Source organism: Penicillium griseofulvum (assembly GCF_001561935.1).
Source record: "Penicillium griseofulvum strain PG3 chromosome Unknown contig_86, whole genome shotgun sequence".
Taxonomy (NCBI): Eukaryota; Fungi; Ascomycota; class Eurotiomycetes; order Eurotiales; family Aspergillaceae; genus Penicillium; species Penicillium griseofulvum.
The window spans coordinates 1,168,433-1,187,018 of NW_024467473.1; the positions used below are offsets into that span (position 1 = coordinate 1,168,433).

An 18,586-nucleotide genomic window follows, 5' to 3' on the forward strand; every position below is an offset into this window, starting at 1 on the left:
AGACGATGAAAGATCTGCAAGGCATTCACGTCCCCCGAATTTTTGCACATACCAAAATTCTAGGGCCGAAGTACACTCACTCAAGATCAGCCTCTCGGACGGTATTTCGAACACCCTGGGGTTCTTATGGAATATATCAAAGGAATACCTCTGCACGAAATCGGCGAAAATGCCCCAAGGAAAGCATGGGAGCCCATCGTTGACAATGCTATCGAGATTGTCAACGATATCATGCGCCATGGGGTTCTCAATGAGGATACGAATGTAAGATGCTTTATCGTGCAACCTGATCCGGCCAACCAGATTCGAATACAAATACAAATTAGCTATGATCGACTTTGGTCATACTAGCGTTCGTGCACAATACTCGCCTAGAGAGGATTGGTGATGGTCGCAAGCGCATGATGATGCAGAAGGAGCTATCGGGCAAATCATGCAACAGACATTGGAGAGGGATCATGGGGGAGGTCATGTCTATACAATGAGCCCTTATGTTCAGGCGCTTGCAAAGGACTACATGAACAAGCATGACTGCACACACCCCCACGAGAGACCGATGCTACGCGATGAGTGTTCTGCTAAGGGAACCTTGGAAAGAGTTTGTTTGCATTTGTCAGGGGAAACAACCGCCCTGTTGAGGTGATCTGTATGCTTCCTTTCTCTTTCCCCCTCTATTTAGCTAGGAACAATTAGTGACTGTCTTCCGATATTCATATATAAAGCAAAGCTCTGGTGTAATATTATCTACGAAGAAACGCCCCGTCCTAGGAGAATTATAAGCCAGGTAACCTAAGGAATTTATCAAATTTATATGTGTGATAAGTAACCTTGAAGCTAACCGATATAGTTAAATATATCCATATATCTCAATGGATGAATCTGTGTGGATATGTCCACTTCCGATGTCACAGCTTCCGAAGTACAATTCGAGTACCATGTAGGCTATCTACATGTACCTTTTCGGATATAGCGAGTCCTCACATGTATCAGTATCTCTTGGTATAATTCTAATATCATTCCAATTGGTCCATACAAAAAAATAAAAAGAAGAACCTCGATCTATATAAATCCTCGATAAGATCGGATGCGTCCCTTCCGACATTTTCCCCTCATGAAATAAACAAGAACTCACCATCCTCCCATTATTTTCCAACTTCCAAATATTTCTACTTAACAAACCCAAAATGTCCTACCAAATCACCTACGACACTACCCGCGCACCACCCGGCGCCGCCGCACTCGTCGCATTCATGGAAGACTTCTACCGCACCAGCGACACAGAGTCCCTGCACGAGAAATACGTCCAGAGCTTCACTGAAGATGGGACACTTATCATGGGACCGAAGGAGGCTAAGGGCGCAAGTGGTATGGCTATATCATATTCCCGTTAACATTGGTGACGCTATACAGCCGAGCCCGGTTCCGATCCCGATTTCTATCTCGATGCAAAATATACATCCGCATCAGCTTATACTTTGTACTCGAGCTAACAAAATGAAACACGTATAGCAATTCTCGCCCTCCGTCATGGTCTGTGGGCACATGTTACTTCACGTCGACACACGCCTATGCAGATCTACTTCGGCGGCGACGATGAGATCATGTTGTATGGTGGCGTGAACTATAGACTCAAGGCTAACCCCGATGAGGATGTTTATGTGCCTTGGGCCGGACGGGTTGTGTTTGCACCCCAGAAGGGGGATGAGGATATCAAGATGCAGTTTTATCAGGTTTATCTGGTGAGTATATCGTGCTGCTATAAGGCGGCTGTGGTGCTAATTGATCTCTAGGATACTGCGGCTCAATCGGGAAAGAAATGAAGTGGATTTTGAGCGAGCATTAGCCTTATGAGAGTTGCATAAATTCGATAGCAAGATTGAAAGATTGTATATGAATTGGCTTTTTATTGATCTATATCAGGCTGATAATTCGCTGGTAAACACCAGACGCCTACATCTACATCTACAACAGAGAGAGAGAGACGGAACAGTTTTGAAGTGTTTAGACATGCTCTTTATTTCCAGGAGACCACGAGAGAAAAAAGGGACAAAGACGCCGTAGGGTTGATCGGGGTCAAAGAGGTGAGGGAGATCATAAAAACATGTCAAAGGGAAAAAAGATCCCCTCCCCTCGACAAGAGAGAGAGGGGAAGGATTGTGTAGACCGTCTCGTCCGCTCTCTTCTCTCGTTCAAGTCTCCGGATAATGATGCCTCATCCTCATGCACTCTGCACCGCCCATATCTCTCTCCGCTAGTAGCCCCGTCTGGTCGTCAGATAAAAAAAATATGGAGTTGGAACAAGAAAAAAAGAAACAAACGTAAAGTCGCGCACGGGACCGCAAGCTCCGAATTTTTATTTTTGTGCCGTCATTTCCAATATCTTGCCGCCGTAGCGAAGACAAAACCACAAAAACAAACGACTTATCCCCGAACTATTAAAAGCCCATTGTTGCGATACGTTTATTCCTCATCAGACTCCTCCTCATCGACGGTGGTCTTGGCGATACGGTCCAAATCACGCTGACCGCTCTGGGTGATGCGACGGCCACCCTTCTCCTCATCGATCTCGAGGACACCGATCTTCTCAAGAGCCTGGAGGGCCTTGCGGTCGACGGAGCCGGAGGCATCAACGTGGTGGGCGGGGCGGGAGCCACGGTTCTTGGTGGAGCCGTGGACCTTGCGAAGACGGCCGACACCGACGGTCTTGCGCATGTAGATGTGACGGGCACAGGCGGCGGCGCGGACGTAGAACCTTTAGAGCAAAAATGTCAATTGTTTGTTCGAATTTTGGTGTTATTTGATGCGGTCGTACCAGTCAGCATCCTGGGGAGGAAGCTCGTTGGAGGCAGAGGTCTTGACAGTATCAACCCATCCGGGGATGGGGAGCTTGCCCTGACGCTTCAGGAAAGCAGAGTAGGCAGAGATGAACTTCTGCGCCTGCATGTGGGAGAAAATTGATAAGTTAGTTGTGGCTCATCAGCATATACGTGAATCGGTCAAAGTTTGTGGATTTGCAGATGTGTCGGATTCGTTTCTGGAAGCAGTTCATCATTCGTCGTGTGGAGTTTTCGCTAGGATGCAGTCGTTGTGTCGGGTATTCAGGGAGAATACCGACAGATAGATGGGATATATCAAAAATTGGCCGTTCAAAAACATGCATGCACATCCTTCGATATTCGACATATTCCCCATTAGGCAATGAAACCATTCGCCTATTGCGTGCGTAATCCGTGCAAAGCATTTCCATATTGGCGATATCCGACCGATGTCGTGGTATCCTTGCATCCAGAAACGAACCGTCCACATCATGCAAACCAGAGCTGGTGACCGATCACCTAAAAATCGAGCAGGACACTTACGTCCACATCGCGAACGGTAACACCACCCATTTTGGCGACTTGTCGAGGGGTCGAAGGGTAGGGATTAGAGAGAGAGAGGCGTTGGGCGTCGAGGTGGGCAGGGTCGAAGTCGAAGAGTCGCTCAAAATTTCAAGACACACACAACTCTGGGCGGGTTGGGTCTGTGTGCCGTTCGCTTGTCCATTTTGGGTTAGCCGTACCCTAAGCCAGATCATGTGATGTGATCCAATTTGTGCCTGATGGATCAGGCTCCACACCACTCCCCTTGATGCCTGATGTTTCTGGCGTGAATTATTTGATTTACAATTTCGTTATCCATGAAAGATTATTTTGAAGAGCTCATTTTCTCATGTCCTATTTATACACTAATTAACATCTATTTCATGGCTGTGTTCATTATTCGTAACTTTGAAACAATTATCAGATGTACCCATTCCCTAATCCATAGCCTTTGCCCCAGTTTCAACGCCCAAATCATTCCCAATTACAGCGTTGGCGCTCTCTTCAATCCAACGCAATACCTCACAAATAGAGTATCAATAAAGTGACCATGTCGAATACCAGGAGGTCGGCACCGATTGAACTCGTCAATGGCATCTTGTACAGCAAAACCAAGATGCTCGATCAAATAGCAACAGATCAAAAACCCGGTACGGTTGTACCCATAGTGGCAGTGAACTCCGACCACAGGACGTGGCAGAGACTTCTCTTCATCCGTGCGCTTCTCCATCTTCTCATCAATATCCTTTTGTATTCTATTGACGAGAGCAATGAAGTCGCGCGCCTCGTCTGGAGTCGGAGGAATCTTGGATATAGTCGGGTGCTTGTAGTAGTGGATTCCACCCTTCTCCATTTCGGCCGGGTTATAGACCGGACTTTCATGGCTGATGTCTATGACAGCATGGATGCGGCCACGGTACTTTGCCGAGAAAGTTGCAGGGTTGTGTTCCTCGTCAACCTCGCGCAACATCTTGAGCGCGACAAATGTGTTGGCAATTCGTTCCGAGACTGGGGCGACCTTTTTCCATTTGGCGAGATTCTTGACATCCCACTTTCCAGATGTGTTCATGTGCTGCAATTGCCAGCCCAGACCGAGACGCTTGTCGATATTTGACGAAAGGAAGTCCTGGATAATCCCTGCAAGTGTGCGATAGGTCGCCCGGTCGTAGAGGAGTGCATGAGATGCGGGCGCCGGCAAAATTGCCGATTTGACCACTCGCTTCCGCTGGCCAGATTCCAAATGCTTCTCGGAGATCTGCACACCAAGCACCCTCTCGTTTGCGAGATCGTCGGCTGCGGGTGACATCTGGTCATGGACTCGCGAAGCATCTGGAATGATGCTGCTATCGCTGGTGTCGATCGTGGTATGGGATGAAGCATCACCAAAAAATTTCAAAATCTTCTGTACCTCCACTGGTTTGGTCACAGCATCCGTCTCTCCTGCGACCAACAGAACTGGCATGCGAATTCCCGCCCAGATCTCTTGACCAGGGAGTCCACCAATCGGGTGGTCGCTATTATCGTAGGTGGGAAGTGTGCCCCACGCCATGCGTCGCCAAACAGGCGTCCGACTTTGCTTGTTGAAGCGCACCTGGAGGTTTCGTGTCTCCGCATCGGCAGCAGAGCCGACCATCCGCATAACACTGGCACTTTGTTCGCCTCCACGTCTGTCCCAGCGACGCCAAAGATCAAAAAGTACACTGGGGACATAGAGCGCTCGGCGAAACTTGGTAGTATCTTCGGCAGATGGAGGTGAGGCTCGAGGGCACACAGCAACAAGGCCGATTATGTGCTCTTTCACCTTTGCACCAACGGGGGATGCCGATGAAGCCAAGAGGGCGGACAGGGAACATCCGAGACTGTGTCCCACTAGAATAATTTCTTGGCCAGCCTCCCGGTCCCGGTGCTGATCAATGGCTTCGGCCAATAATTCAGATAGAGCCTCCACGGTGTATGCATTCCAATCCGTAGGCGCAAACTTGGACAGGCCGCAACCGGGCAGATCAATGCCAAAGCACGAACTGACATTAGATAGACTGGTTAGGAGGTGGTGGAATTGTGCCAGTGACCCGCCTAGCCCATGAACAACCACGATCAGTGGGATAGGAGTCGGTTTGGTCGGGAGTCGAGCTAGGTGTGGATGTGGGCTGTAGAAGGTGCGAATGGCGGGATAGGTAGCTACCGAAGTAGTGTAGGAGTTGTATGTGGTGAATTTCCTGAGAATGCCTGGGTCCGTTTCATATGCTGCGCGAGTGTTAATCAATGCCCGAAGTGAAAGATGAGCTATTCACCTACCACCGGAACTTTGTTGCTGAGATTCCGACGGCCAATCTTTCTTCTTGTAGTTGGGATTGGTTCCATGTCGCAACGATGCGTTGCTATCATAGTCTTCATCTTCGTAATCTTCCTCTTCCGAGGAGCTTAGAATCTTCGAAGACTTGGTCGAGCTCTTGCGGGCGGCAGAGCGCTGCGCACGAGTGGCTTTTGGCTCTGACCGCTTGCGCCTCACCAGCGACGACAGCAACCCACATCCAGTCATGGCGATCACACAGGTAGTTAAGAACACAACCTGACCCCAATTCACATTGTCATTGCGATAGAGGCCTCGCAAAGAGTTGGCGATGGAGGAGAAAGAAGCGTTTTCCGCAGCCGCGCGCACTGAGTAAAAGAATCGAAGGATAGCCGCGACACTTGGGGGCTTGGATTGGGACGTCAATGAGTCGTAGAGGGCGGAGATAGCGTCGGACCCCATGATTAAGTACCGGAGGGGCGTTCTGGGCTATTTCAGAGCCCCCCGACAGGGATATCGCCAAGAACCACGCGACGGCGCGCCCGATGCTCTTTGGATACAGAGCAAATAGGCCGGAGACCAATAAGGAAAGCTAGATCGACAACGTTGAAACCTTTGAGTGGCAAGGATAAGAAAAAGTAAAGAAGTCAGCTTCGGCCACTCACAGCCTCGGGAGGAGCGGCGTGGGGGTGAGTCATCCATTGTGCCCCACCTTGGCGGTTCTTGCAGCCACAAAATTGGGAAGGAACTTACTTGATTATGGCATTTACTATGGGAAGAGATGTACTTCTTGAATATACACTATTAGGCTTATGGATCTTCCATGGTTGAGATGCTCAGGTGGTCTAGACATCCCTTACTCTATTATTGTCTACGATATCCACGATTCCCAAGATGTCCATATTGGACTCCCTTTTAGAGTACCCCCGGGGCCAGCATGCGTGACTTCTTACCTCCTAGTGGCCAATTTCAAGCGGAGCCACAGGGATCATATCAATATGGAATATTTATCCCTTTTCTAGAATATAGTTGAATATGTAGATCATAACATCATTTTAACTACCCCGAAATATGCTATATATATTTACACTCAGGCGACATATCGTTATGATTCATTAAAACAGGTCTGTCATGGCTCCCTGTGATGCATCACTGACCAATCGTGCGTATTTGGCCAACACACCGCGAGTGATTTGCGGTGAAGGGGGGGTCCACTGACGCCGTCTCTCCTGAAGCTCCTCATCCGAGACATCCATTGAAAGTGAGTTGGTCTCAGCGTCGATGGTGACGACGTCCCCATCACGGACCAGCGCAATTGGGCCACCCACAGCAGCTTCGGGCACAATGTGGCCGACAATAAAACCGTGGCTGGCACCCGAGTACCGTCCGTCAGTAATAAGCGCCACGTTGGTCAATTTGGCTCCCATCAGCGCGGCACTGGCCTTCAACTGTTCCGGCATTCCCGGTCCTCCCTTGGGGCCCTCGTAACGCACAATGATTACGAGGTTCTCGCCGCGTGGGATACGGCCTTCGTTCAGGGCGTCGTTGAGTTCGTGTTCCTTATTAAAGACACGGGCCTTGCCAACGAACCGAAGCCCTTCCTTGCCGGTAATCTTGGCGACAGCACCGCCTGGCGCAAGGTTACCACGCAGGATCTGCAGGTGGCCGCTGGCCTTGATTGGGTTATCCAATGGACGAATCAGATCCTGGCCCTCGGTAAGGGACGGGAATGAGGCAACGTTCTCGGCCAGTGTCTTGCCTGTCACTGTGGGGATATCTCCATCGAGCAGACCGGCTGCGATCAGCAGTTTCTGGACAGATGGGACACCTCCGATCTCATACAGATCGGCCATATAGTACTTGCCACTGGGTGAGAGATTCGCAATGAAGGGAATCTTGTTGCTGACCCTCTGGATATCATCCAGCGTCAGGTCAACACCAGCCGTCCGAGCCATGGCCAGGAAGTGGAGAACGCCGTTAGTGCTACCGCCTAGCGCCATAGTCATGACGAGAGCATTTTCAAAGGACCGCTTGGTCAATAGGTCCCGTGGACAAATGTTTTTCTCTAAGCAAACCTTGATAGCATCCGCAGCACGCACACACTCGCGCATCTTGGATGGCGATTCAGCAGGCGTGGACGATGAGCCGGGTAGTGACAGGCCCATTGACTCAATAGCAGTGGCCATGGTGTTCGCCGTGAACATACCACCACAGGCACCGGCGCCAGGGCAAGCATGCTTTTCCAAGTCATCCATGATCTCATCCTGGGTCTTGGTTTGATCACCACCATCGTCGGGCTGGCGCAGGGTACCGTAGGCGTAGGCACCCGCAGCCTCAAAGCATGTTGAGACATTGATGGGTTTCCGCAAATGCTCGGAGTAGCCAATCCCAATAGTTCCACCGTAGATCATAATTGAAGGGCGATTATGACGAGCCATGCCCATTACGACACCGGGCATGTTCTTATCGCAGCCCGGAATAGCAATACAGGCATCATGGTATTGGGCACAGGTTACGGTCTCGACACTATCAGCAATGACTTCTCGAGTTTGAAGAGAGAATCTCATTCCTGTAGAGGTTAGCTATCTCGACCATAGCTATCTCGATCATTAGCGGGAGATTTGACGGTCAAACTAACCTTCACTGCCCATGGTGATTGCATCCGAAACGCCAATCGTGTTGTACTGCCACCCAAGCATCCCTTGTTCCACGACCGACTTCTTGACAGTCTTGGCTAAGTCCATCAAGTGCATGTTGCACGGGTTTCCTTCCCACCATACTGAGGCGATACCGACATGCGGGCTCTTGGCCATCGCTTCCTTATCTGGGACGCCGGCGGCGTAGAGCATAGCCTACAGCAGTCAGTAATATACCTCACGGTGTTCTCATTGTAAACATACCCGTGCGCCAGGGAAATCATGGCCTTTAGTGATAGTGTGGGAGTGACGGTTGAGTGCGGGGGAGCCATCCGGATGCTTCGCATCTGCGGGCAAAGAAGGGAAGTTGATATATTTAGCCTCACTGAGAGTGCTAGACTCCATTTGCTTGGTGGGATCCATGCTGATGAGGTGGAATGAAGACAAACCAAAAAAAGAGGTTGCAGAGGCAATTGACTAGAATTATAGCCCACACAACCTCGGGAGCTTCGCACCGATGTCCGATCCCCAGAACCCCACGTTCAGGATTGTCCAGTTAGATGCCGCCGATTTATGAGCAGATCGGAGTTAGGCCCATTCTCCGGATCGATGAGTTTGTATAGCATCATGATTTTGCATATAATTATAAAGTTACTATAATTAGTTAAGTATCATATTTACAAAGTGACCGCAACAAGGGGATTCCGCAAAACCCGCAAAATTCGGCATCATATGGTACCGACGTCATACATTTCGTATTTTTATAAAAGCAACATTCAGAACCTTTTATCTTTATTTCATTGAAAACCATTCTAAATACCAGATTAGACCTATGATGGCTACAGATCTGAGAATTGCCCAGGCAATAGGGACGATTGGCTGTGCACTGGCAGCAGGTAAGTAGCGCCGCGCAACATATGACCAGACACTCACAGTCTACAAGGCGGCATTGCCACATTGTCAATACTGAGCATTCCAAATCTCATCATTCCAGAACGTCGTCCAGCCAGCGCGACACTCCCATTCAATGATACTCCAGGAGCCTCGACCACGCACTTGACACATCAATGGCTTGATCTGTATGAGCGTGGCAGCAAGATTTTCCCCGGTATATCCGCAGTTTCTTCACTCGCAAACATTTATGCGCTCTGTGCATTGAAGAACTCTCCTACCCCTGCACCGGGTATTTTTGGGTCTAGCTGGTCTACATGCTATCTGCTTGCTGTCGGGTTTACGATGAGCATTGGACCTTTTACGTTTACGGCTATGAGGAAAACGAATGCCAAACTGAAGGCTTATGCAAAGCGAGACGATGCGGCCGGCGCTGAGGGTACTAAGGGCATGGTCGTGAGTGAGCAGGAGAAAGCGAAGCGGGCTAGAGATGATAGCGAGGTACCGGAACTTTTGCAGCATTGGGGGAAGTTGAATTTGATCAGGGCTGTGTTCCCACTTGTTGGGGCTGGTATTGGGTTTTATGCTGCTGTCTCCAGCTGGGCGATTCCTTAAATGGAATGCTAAAAGTTGTGGCGGGTTGGACGACTCCGCTAATTGTTAGGTTAATCGTGTGTATGATTATGTGAAAGGGTATTTCAGTTCAAGAATGGGTATCGTCAAATTTCTATCGGGGTTGCAAGTTGTATGTACTGCGGGTACCCAGGTAATTGTATAGTTATAAACAAGTCGGAGAAGAGAAGGCCAGCAGACCCGGAAGAGCATGGAGGTGAGATGTGTGCCTTAGGGTTACTGTCATGTTGAAGCAGGCTTTTGATCCTCATCCTCGTCCGTATCTCTTGCGTCATCGTCTTCCGTAGACTCTTCCTCAATGGTGGACCATTGCTCTGAATGTTGCAGGGCTTCATCGGCGCTGATCTCCTGTAACGGGCTGGATTTGTCCGATGAGGTCCCATGGTGAGTATCTTGCCCGCGGGTCTCGCTATCATTTTCCCCATCAATGGCGAAGCCAACAATCTTCCCAGTGCCAGGCTGCGACCGTGCCTCTTCCAGCACATCGCCGTTCCAAGGCTGACATTTCTTAACAAGTTCACCACACCGGAGGCAAGACCATCCTTGGCCTTCTTCTCCTTCAACTTTCTGCACAATACAGACGAAGCAATAGATGCAACCGCAAGGGACCGTCTCGTATGGATTCGTGATATCGGTTTGCGCCGATCCCACAATACCCCCTGACGCAGATGCCGCCATGGCATCGGCTTCTGACGTTGTGGTCGGGTTCTGAGCGCGGTAGCAGATAGCACAGGTTCGCTCTGGAAGGAAGGCCAGCTCTCCTTGCTTTTCCGAAACCTCATCATCATCCTCGCTTGATCGAATAGAATTGACCATTTTATGCCAGGCACGGGTGATCCATCGCCGCCAGCGACCAATTCCAACAAGAGGAAGGAGGAAAAGAAGGAATTCGGTAAACGCGTGCCAAACTAGTTGACGGTTTAGATATTCAAAGGATACTTCCCGGCTAGCTTGTGCAGACGGCGGAGTAAGGCGGATTCGAAGGATGCGATCAACCAAGGTACGGTATCGTCCATTCACTAGGAACACTAGAAAAGAAACGAAGGCGGCAATCGAGTGCGACGTCGAGATTATGTCCGTTAGTCGCGATAGCATTCGGATGTCCTGTGATGGCTTTACAGTATCCGTCAGTAACAATTGTCAAACAAAAAGTAATATGTCAATACTAACCTCGTCATAGCCACCTTCTTGTCCAACCAACCAGCTCTCCCATTTGTTCCAAGCATATCGCCCTCCAACTGTCAATATGCCATACATACCCTTCTGCCATTTCGTCGGAGAAGAGTAAACAGGTCCTTTGCTTCGACTGTCGGTGTATTTGAGGCCTTGTAGCGCCGCACCATACGATGCATTGTGATCCCATATCGATAGCTTAAAGAGAATAGCCCGTAACGCGAACAGGATCTCGTTTGACCAATCTTCGCGCATTTGAGGCTATTGTCATTGTCAGCCACCCCTCAATAAGAACACTTTAGAGAATCATTTGCCAAGCATTCAAACATACCCCGAAGTATTTGAGGGCGTCCCCGACCTGACCCTTCATCAAACCAAGCAGTTCCTCGTCCAACAATTCAGCATCCACCTGGCCCACTCGAAATGCGGGGCGCGTGCCATCCCGCCCCTTGATGGAATTCCATATACGCCACCCTGAGCTGGGCAATCGATTCAACGGATATGGAAGACGCTGGACGGCGGCCGGGCTGATTGGAGAGGCCCGCTGCTGTGCTGCATGGCGGGCCCGTGCTTCGGCTTCACGCTGGCGACGACGTTCAAGAACACGCTCTTGTGCAGCGGCGAAGTTTGTCGAACTCATCGCGAAATCATGACTTTGTGGAGGATAGGAGGGAGCGGTTTGGGAATTCATGAGAACACGGGGAAATGGGTCCCGGAGTTCATCTCGGTTCCCCAGACGGAAGAGCCGAGGTATCTCACGTGACTGTCATTTCCAATGTTTGGAAAATGTGAGTGTAGAAGGATATAAATTCTTAGTTGACTACATATGTAAGTACATATTAGGACTTTGATGTGTACCTGCCTAGGTATAACGTCGTATTGGAAAGTGTTGTCGTCGGCCCTCGGAGATGCCCTTGACAAGAAGCCCTAAAGTACTATGCGACTTTTCTCATGCACATTAGTCCCAATCACTGAATTTTATCAAGACATCCATGACCAAAGCGTATCATTCAGTTGAATGGCCCGCGAGCTGCTCACCCTAGAACCCCGCACAGATGTCTGGGCATCCAACATAAGCCATTTTGATTGATCCATGCGAGTTAGCTTGGTACCTGATTCGGTACAATCTCAACCACATCGCCAAATCAAATGATAGCTGATGTCGGACTTGTTGGCTTTGGGACTAAGGAGTAATGATTGGTTTTGAAATGCTAGCCCAAACCGAAATGTTTTGCTGGCATGTTTTATAAATTAAACCATTATCCGCTGAATTGGCCTCTTGGTCAAACCTGTGATTTTGCTTGGGTTGCTATCAAATTTGTTAAATATGGCGTCTATTATGAATGAATCTATCGAGACTCGGCTGTTCATTAACGGCGAGGTATGTACCAACTACGTTTATTGCCCTAAGACTGCTATTATACCATGCATCTTAATAGTGACTTTCCTAGTTCCGGGAATCTTCTAGTAGTAAAACGTTCGAGGTGGTATATCCATACACCAAAGAGGTCATTGCGCAAGGTGTGTCCCATTCCCCGCAAAAACCAACTTACTGCTAATACCTACTCTGTTACCAGTCCAAGAAGCCGACATACAAGATGTAGAGCATGCCGTTACTGCTGCTAAAGCAGCATTCCCCGCTTGGAGAGATCTGGGCACGGAAAAGCGCGGCACATACTTGAGCAAACTATCCCAGCTCATATTGGAATCAAACAACGAGCTGGCAAAGCTCGATACTCTCTCCACCGGCCGACCGATCTCGCAATTCTTCGACGCTAGTTTTGCAGCCAGGTTCTTCGGGTACTTTGCTGGTGGCGGTTGGACCGCGCAGGGGACGGCCAGCCTCAACACACCGGGCCACCTAAATATGACAGTCAAACAGCCGTATGGTGTAGTTGCGCTTATCATCCCGTGGAACTTTCCGCTTGTCATGTTTGCCGCGAAGATGGCGCCGGCGCTGGCGGCAGGCAATACAGTTGTACTGAAGAGTAGTGAGAAAGCGCCGTTGACGGTTTGTGCAATATCCTTTGCATATAACTTGGCCATGCAAACTGACACTCCGCATAGTCTCTCTATGTAGCCAAGCTGGTTGAGAAAGCGGGCTTCCCACCCGGAGTTGTTAATATCATCTCTGGGTTCGGCAACCCTACTGGCGCGGCACTAGCATCGCATATGGCCATTCGCTGTATCAGCTTCACCGGCTCCACTGCAACGGGCCAGAAGATCCAGGCAGCAGCCGCAAATTCAAACATGAAGCAAGTGCACATGGAACTGGGCGGGAAATCACCGGCAATTATCTTCGAAGACGCAGATCTGGAGGCAGCCGTTGCGCAGACACAGTTTAGCATTCAGTTTGCTAGTGGACAAGTGTGCTCGGCGAACTCACGGATCTATGTGCACGAGTCTGTCGCTAAACAGTTTACTGAGCTATTCCGTGAGAAATTTGCTGCTGTCCGGATGGGTGATCCGCTCGATCCTGATACCTCGCATGGTCCACAGATTGATCAGCTGCAGTATAACCGGGTCAAGGAGTACCTTGAAATCGGGGAGAAGGATGGTACACTCAGTCAGGGCGGTGATGCAAAGGACGGGTTCTTTGTGCGGCCGACCATCTTCGAGGACGTCTCTGAAGACTCGCGACTGATGCGAGAGGAGGTCTTTGGTCCGGTTGTTGCCATCAGCACCTTTTCGACGGAGACCGAAGCGATTGAAAAGGCGAATAATTCGGAGTTCGGTCTGTACGCCGCTGTCTTTACCAAAAATATTGATCGCGCTGTTCGTTTGGCTACGGCTCTGGATGCGGGCACTGTTGGGGTGAACTGCACTAGCCCAACGAGTGCTATGGATACTGCGTTTGGTGGGCTCAAGATGAGTGGGAATGGTCGAGAGGGGCTTCTGCATAGTCTTGATAGCTTCCTTGAGACCAAGAGTATCTTGATCAAGACAGCACCTCTATGAGAGATACCTGGTTTGACCAAAGGCATAGTTGACAATGGATGTGTGATTTCAGGGCTACAGAAAATTGAGTACCATAAAATCATACCGAAGTATATGGCTCTACCGAACACCAAACAAGATCTAGTATTTAGCAGCACCAGCAACACTGGATTCATCCTACCTATCAATGTGCTTGATTTTGACAATAAAGTAATCTGGTGTAGGGATATTGGCTATACCCTCATACTAACGTTCATGGAAGGGGCTTACCCCGGGTCATCACCTCCCTCTCCATAAGACAATGATCGGATAGCTTTGGCTTGATAAATTGTTTGAGACAGCCCTGGAGCTCTGAGACAACCCTGATCATTTGATACAATGCCTTCTTTGTCAGGCTTCAGCTAGCTATTTAACTAGCTTCTTTTTGTTTGCAAAGCATCAATCCTTCTTCTTTCCTTTTTGCTCGGCTATCAATATTTCAATATGCCCAACCCAGCAGACTTGCCTCTTGAGCTCTTTCTTGAGGTCCTACATTTTGCTCTACCCAAATACTACACAGATCCCCAGCGCCTCTGCAGCCTCGCCCTCCTTGGCCGCAAATGGCATGCAGCATTGCTTGGTCGCATCTACAACGAATGGACCTACAATGGTGCAAGACAGTCATTCATGACACTCTGGAAATTCGTGCGGACATTACGCAACAATACCTCCATTGCGGCCATTGTGACGACTTTGAATATCGGAAATTATGGCTTCTATCCTCGCGCAGTTGCTGGTGGGCCAAAGGTTCAGCTGCCGGCGAACGAGAGATGGATCCACAGTGCCATCCATGATGCAGGACTGGGCAATCTTGAAGACACCGTTCTCCAAAGTCTCTCCAGACGAGATCGTCGGCCTTTGATGGTAATTCTCTTGACATCAGTTCCGAACCTTTCGGCTCTCTACGGACATGTGCCTCAATATGATCCTCTTATGGCGACTTTTGTGAAAAGCACACTTGACTCTGAGGCCACTGGGAACTCAGTTCGCCCCCTTGGCAAGGTCAAGGAGCTGGTTTTATTCTTTGAAATTCCCGTGGTTGTTAATAAAAATGACGACGCGGATAATGAAGTGCATGAAGAATCCTCGGATGAAGACTACAGAAACATCACATCAGATCCCAAAATTGACTATGTATGGCCGGTCTTTTATTTGCCCTGTCTGCGAACCTTGTCGTTATTTGATATCGACCCCACAGATGCAGAGATGTTCCTAGGTCAGCATGATGCTATTTCTCATGTGGAGACACTTGTGATTGGGTGTTTCCATACGGTGTTTACAGTTCAAGATATTCAAGCTTTCTTAACTCGCATTGAAAGATTGAAAAGTATCTCACTTAATCTCCACACGGATTGCTTCGAATCTGAGATTTCGAACCCCGAGCTCTGGGACTGTCTGCAAAAGCACAAAGACAGTCTTGAAGTCATCGATATCTTTCGGAATGGCGATACGTTCGGCCATAAAGGCGGTTGGTTTGGTCTTCTTCGCGAGTTTAAGAAACTCAGACATCTCTACGTCCAATTTGATACAATCCTTGGTGGTTGCTGCGACTCCCCGATGGCGCCTTTTCGCTTGCGAGACACGCTTCCGTCAACAATACAAAAGCTCACGCTGTATCAAAACGACGATCACGGTTTCAGCATAATTAACCTACACAGCCATCTGCGCGAGTTACTGGGCGGATAGTTCCCATTTTTGAAGTACATCACAATCCAGGACACGGAATTCCAGTTCTATCCTCTACGACGAGATTAGTATTTTATACTACAAGACTTCTATGCTGTTAGAGGGATCGATCTTAGGATGGGCAGCGAAGATCAGATACATGCAGTGGGAAGTTTCGGGGACTTGTGGTTCAAGCCGTTTGACATGAAAAGAGACGGAACCACGCGAGCTCGCGCAGTTAGCGCCGAACCTCAGTCTCTTCGGAATTCCCAAGACCTTCTACTCTACTCATCTGAGGAGGAAGAAATTCCAAAGAAGAAAATTAGGAAATTCCGATATCGGGTTTGACATGTACTTTCTTTCAGCGGCTACCAAGAGGTTTGCACATTCTCAGGTTCAATGAATACACAGATGCAGATGCACACCAGCTTCTTAAGGTTTATTTTCAGTGTTTCTTTTAGCAGTATTTTAAGTGGAAACAGCGATATCAGATTAAAAACGCATTTGAAGTCATAGCTAAAGATTAAAATATTAGCTCTCAGATAGAGATTGCTATTTCTGTTTTACGACTCCGAAATTCAGAGAAAACATTCCTCCCCTTCCAACTGGGACCGCGTCTGCAAGTGTCCGGATAAGAAAAACCATCGGACTACAGCACATCCAGCTAGCCGAGTAAGAATGGATAAAGAATAGCTTAATCAGAAAGTGTAGGCAGCGATGGCTAGCAGAACTCCAAACACGACAGTAGAGAAGGGAGCCTTGAAAGAAACACCAGCGTTCTTGTGATCAGAGTCCACTGTAGAGTTCTTCTCGGTCGTGGTCTCATTTGACCGCTTGAAGGTGACCTTGTCATTGTAGTGAGTCTTGGCATCCCAGGGGTACGGCTTGGTGTCGTACGACGGGCTAAGATGTCCATAGGTCTTCTTGACGGTATCCAGGATACCATGACCAGCGGAGCACTTTTCATTGCTGTCGGTGATGGGAACCGGCCAGTTGGCAACAAACTTGGAGGTATTGCCAGTGGAGGTGTCCCCATCTGACATGGGACCAGGGTAGGTCTGGTTAAGTGTGAGGTGGGTCTTGTCGACCTCGTAGTTGACATAACCGGTCTTGTTGGCGACGATCTCAAAGATGTTGGCACCGCAATCCCAGCGACCAAGGGAAGGAAGACCCCAGTTGGCAGAGACACTGGCAATACTAGAGTAGTGAGTGTAGAAGGTATCATCCTTAGTACCCTTGAGGTGTTCAGGAACGGCACCACCAACGAGAACGCTGAAGATACGGTTGTCGCCAGTGTAGGTCTTGTCTTCATCGAAGGTCAGAAGGAGAAGAGTGTTGTTATAGAAGTACTCATTCTCGAGCAACTTAGCCACGAAAGGACGCTCCCACTTGGCAGCGAAAGTGATGTTGGTGTCATGCGCATCGTTGGTCATGTTGGGGGTAATAAACGCCCACTGAGGAAGCTTCTTGTCACGGATATCGTTTTCGAAGTCTTCGAAGCTCTTGATGGAACGTGCACGAGTGTCGTTAGCCACAACGGAGTCATAAAGCACCATCGGGTTGTGCTTCCGAACGTAATCAGGGTGATAAGTTTCCTGGTTGGAATAGTTGTAACCCTGGAAACCGGCATAGGGGATGTGCTCCTGGTATTCAGCCCACGAGATGTGCTTGGTGTCAAGAACATCAGCAATGGAGGAAACGTTTTCAGGCATATGCTTAAAGTCGTCGTTATCCATTCCAAACGTGTCACCGCCAGCGGCAGCGCAGTAGTTGGGCTCGGAAGGATGGGTAACAGCATAGAAGTTGGTCCTAAAGAGCATCAGAATGGGTCATTTCACACATAGCCTGTCACTGGAAACCTACAGTAGAATACCCTGAGAAGCAAGCCACTGCATGTTGGTATCCGCGGCGGAATCATCATAGTCCTATTAGTATGTTAGTCGCGATGTCTTGGAAACTCTATGGATGTTTTGGGGGTTTGTCACGTACAATGTTCTCCAGCCAGATCTGATAAAAACGATCAAAAGCCAAGCCCTTGACATTGGAGACAGTAACCTCCGGCTTGGTAGTTGCGGCAGCCGCATGAATCTCCGCCAAAGCGGGCTCAGAGGTAGTAGCTGTCTGAGCGATGGCCAGAGTAGCCACTCCCATCAGAACCGCGAAGACGGCCTTCATCTTGACGGATCAGGAAATCAATGAAAGATTGATATAGCTGATGGAACTGATGGAATGAGAAGGCAAACTGAGGAGATTGGAGAAAGAAGAAAGAAGAGAAGAAGAAGAGAGGAATCAAGAGATTTATGGAAGGAGGTGTCACCCCACGTGCTTCTTGGATCAAATCTGGAAGAGAAATGTATACTTTATAGGTACACAAGTTCTCAAGCCTTTGTCAGCTTTGTTTAAGTCTCATAGATGTACTATGTGCCTGGTCTTGAGTTGAAGTTTAGAGTGTCTGTTTGTACGACGTTGGCACATGTTGAAATGCTGGCCTCTGATTGGTTCGGGATGTACAAAGGTTCCTAAATGAGGGTCCGTGCCAAGACCAAATTTGAATGCTTAGCTGATTCCATAGCGGGCCCTCACAAGGTACAGTAAAAAGCCCTGGAGTACGCAGTACATAGTTTATTAATATAGGATGTACGTACATACAGTATACAATAATATGTAAAGGCCATGCGCTTAATCTAATCTTTCTTTACTCTCTGTTAGTGAGATAGAAGGGGAGATTTATAGGAGCCCATGTGCTTTTTCTGGAGATCAGACTTCCGAGGTCGGATGCTTAGCCGACGCTTAGTGAGTGGGGAACGCCCAGGCAAATCACTGGGCTTAGCCTAGGGGCGTGCTGAGCTTCACCCAGTGATTAAAAGGCGATTAATAAAACAGAAATTGACATCCATGGACACGAGTGGCATACCTACTACATATGTACGTATTTATATGTAGCTATAATCTACGCACGCCTA

At 48.9% G+C, this 18,586-nt stretch overlaps 8 protein-coding genes across 8 annotated transcripts; 4 read left to right on the forward strand and 4 right to left on the reverse strand.

The window, feature by feature from the left end:
- Positions 1-1,184: 1,184 nt before the first annotated feature.
- On the forward strand, positions 1,185-1,820 carry PGRI_037810 (uncharacterized protein; the record flags this gene model as incomplete). Its single annotated transcript, XM_040791494.1, has 3 exons — positions 1,185-1,365; positions 1,510-1,739; positions 1,791-1,820. 3 exons carry the CDS (start codon positions 1,185-1,187, stop codon positions 1,818-1,820), a joined length of 441 nt encoding a protein of 146 aa, XP_040645571.1.
- A 640-nt stretch (positions 1,821-2,460) lies between these two features.
- Positions 2,461-6,111, reverse strand: PGRI_037820 (40S ribosomal eS19 domain-containing protein; the record flags this gene model as incomplete). The annotated part of the gene is made up of 5 exons (XM_040791495.1): positions 2,461-2,752; positions 2,813-2,937; positions 3,360-3,479; positions 3,886-5,603; positions 5,655-6,111. The coding sequence occupies 5 exons, from the start codon at positions 6,109-6,111 to the stop codon at positions 2,461-2,463; spliced, it is 2,712 nt and encodes a 903-aa protein (XP_040645572.1).
- Positions 6,112-6,764: 653 nt separating this feature from the next.
- ilv3B (putative mitochondrial dihydroxy acid dehydratase) lies at positions 6,765-8,708 on the reverse strand (the record flags this gene model as incomplete). The annotated part of the gene is made up of 3 exons (XM_040791496.1): positions 6,765-8,218; positions 8,288-8,501; positions 8,550-8,708. 3 exons carry the CDS (start codon positions 8,706-8,708, stop codon positions 6,765-6,767), a joined length of 1,827 nt encoding a protein of 608 aa, XP_040645573.1.
- A 409-nt stretch (positions 8,709-9,117) lies between these two features.
- Positions 9,118-9,791, forward strand: PGRI_037840 (anthrone oxygenase family protein; the record flags this gene model as incomplete). The annotated part of the gene is made up of 2 exons (XM_040791497.1): positions 9,118-9,181; positions 9,229-9,791. 2 exons carry the CDS (start codon positions 9,118-9,120, stop codon positions 9,789-9,791), a joined length of 627 nt encoding a protein of 208 aa, XP_040645574.1.
- Positions 9,792-10,031: 240 nt separating this feature from the next.
- PGRI_037850 (pex2/pex10/pex12 family protein) lies at positions 10,032-11,622 on the reverse strand (the record flags this gene model as incomplete). Its single annotated transcript, XM_040791498.1, has 3 exons — positions 10,032-10,922; positions 10,980-11,243; positions 11,314-11,622. The coding sequence occupies 3 exons, from the start codon at positions 11,620-11,622 to the stop codon at positions 10,032-10,034; spliced, it is 1,464 nt and encodes a 487-aa protein (XP_040645575.1).
- A 687-nt stretch (positions 11,623-12,309) lies between these two features.
- PGRI_037860 (aldehyde dehydrogenase family protein) lies at positions 12,310-13,940 on the forward strand (the record flags this gene model as incomplete). The annotated part of the gene is made up of 4 exons (XM_040791499.1): positions 12,310-12,363; positions 12,434-12,503; positions 12,560-12,993; positions 13,050-13,940. The coding sequence occupies 4 exons, from the start codon at positions 12,310-12,312 to the stop codon at positions 13,938-13,940; spliced, it is 1,449 nt and encodes a 482-aa protein (XP_040645576.1).
- Positions 13,941-14,402: 462 nt separating this feature from the next.
- PGRI_037870 (uncharacterized protein) lies at positions 14,403-15,644 on the forward strand (the record flags this gene model as incomplete). Its single annotated transcript, XM_040791500.1, has 1 exon — positions 14,403-15,644. The coding sequence occupies one exon, from the start codon at positions 14,403-14,405 to the stop codon at positions 15,642-15,644; it is 1,242 nt and encodes a 413-aa protein (XP_040645577.1).
- A 677-nt stretch (positions 15,645-16,321) lies between these two features.
- Positions 16,322-17,798, reverse strand: PGRI_037880 (acid phosphatase PHOa; the record flags this gene model as incomplete). The annotated part of the gene is made up of 3 exons (XM_040791501.1): positions 16,322-17,432; positions 17,487-17,548; positions 17,613-17,798. 3 exons carry the CDS (start codon positions 17,796-17,798, stop codon positions 16,322-16,324), a joined length of 1,359 nt encoding a protein of 452 aa, XP_040645578.1.
- Between the last annotated feature and the right edge of the window lie 788 nt (positions 17,799-18,586).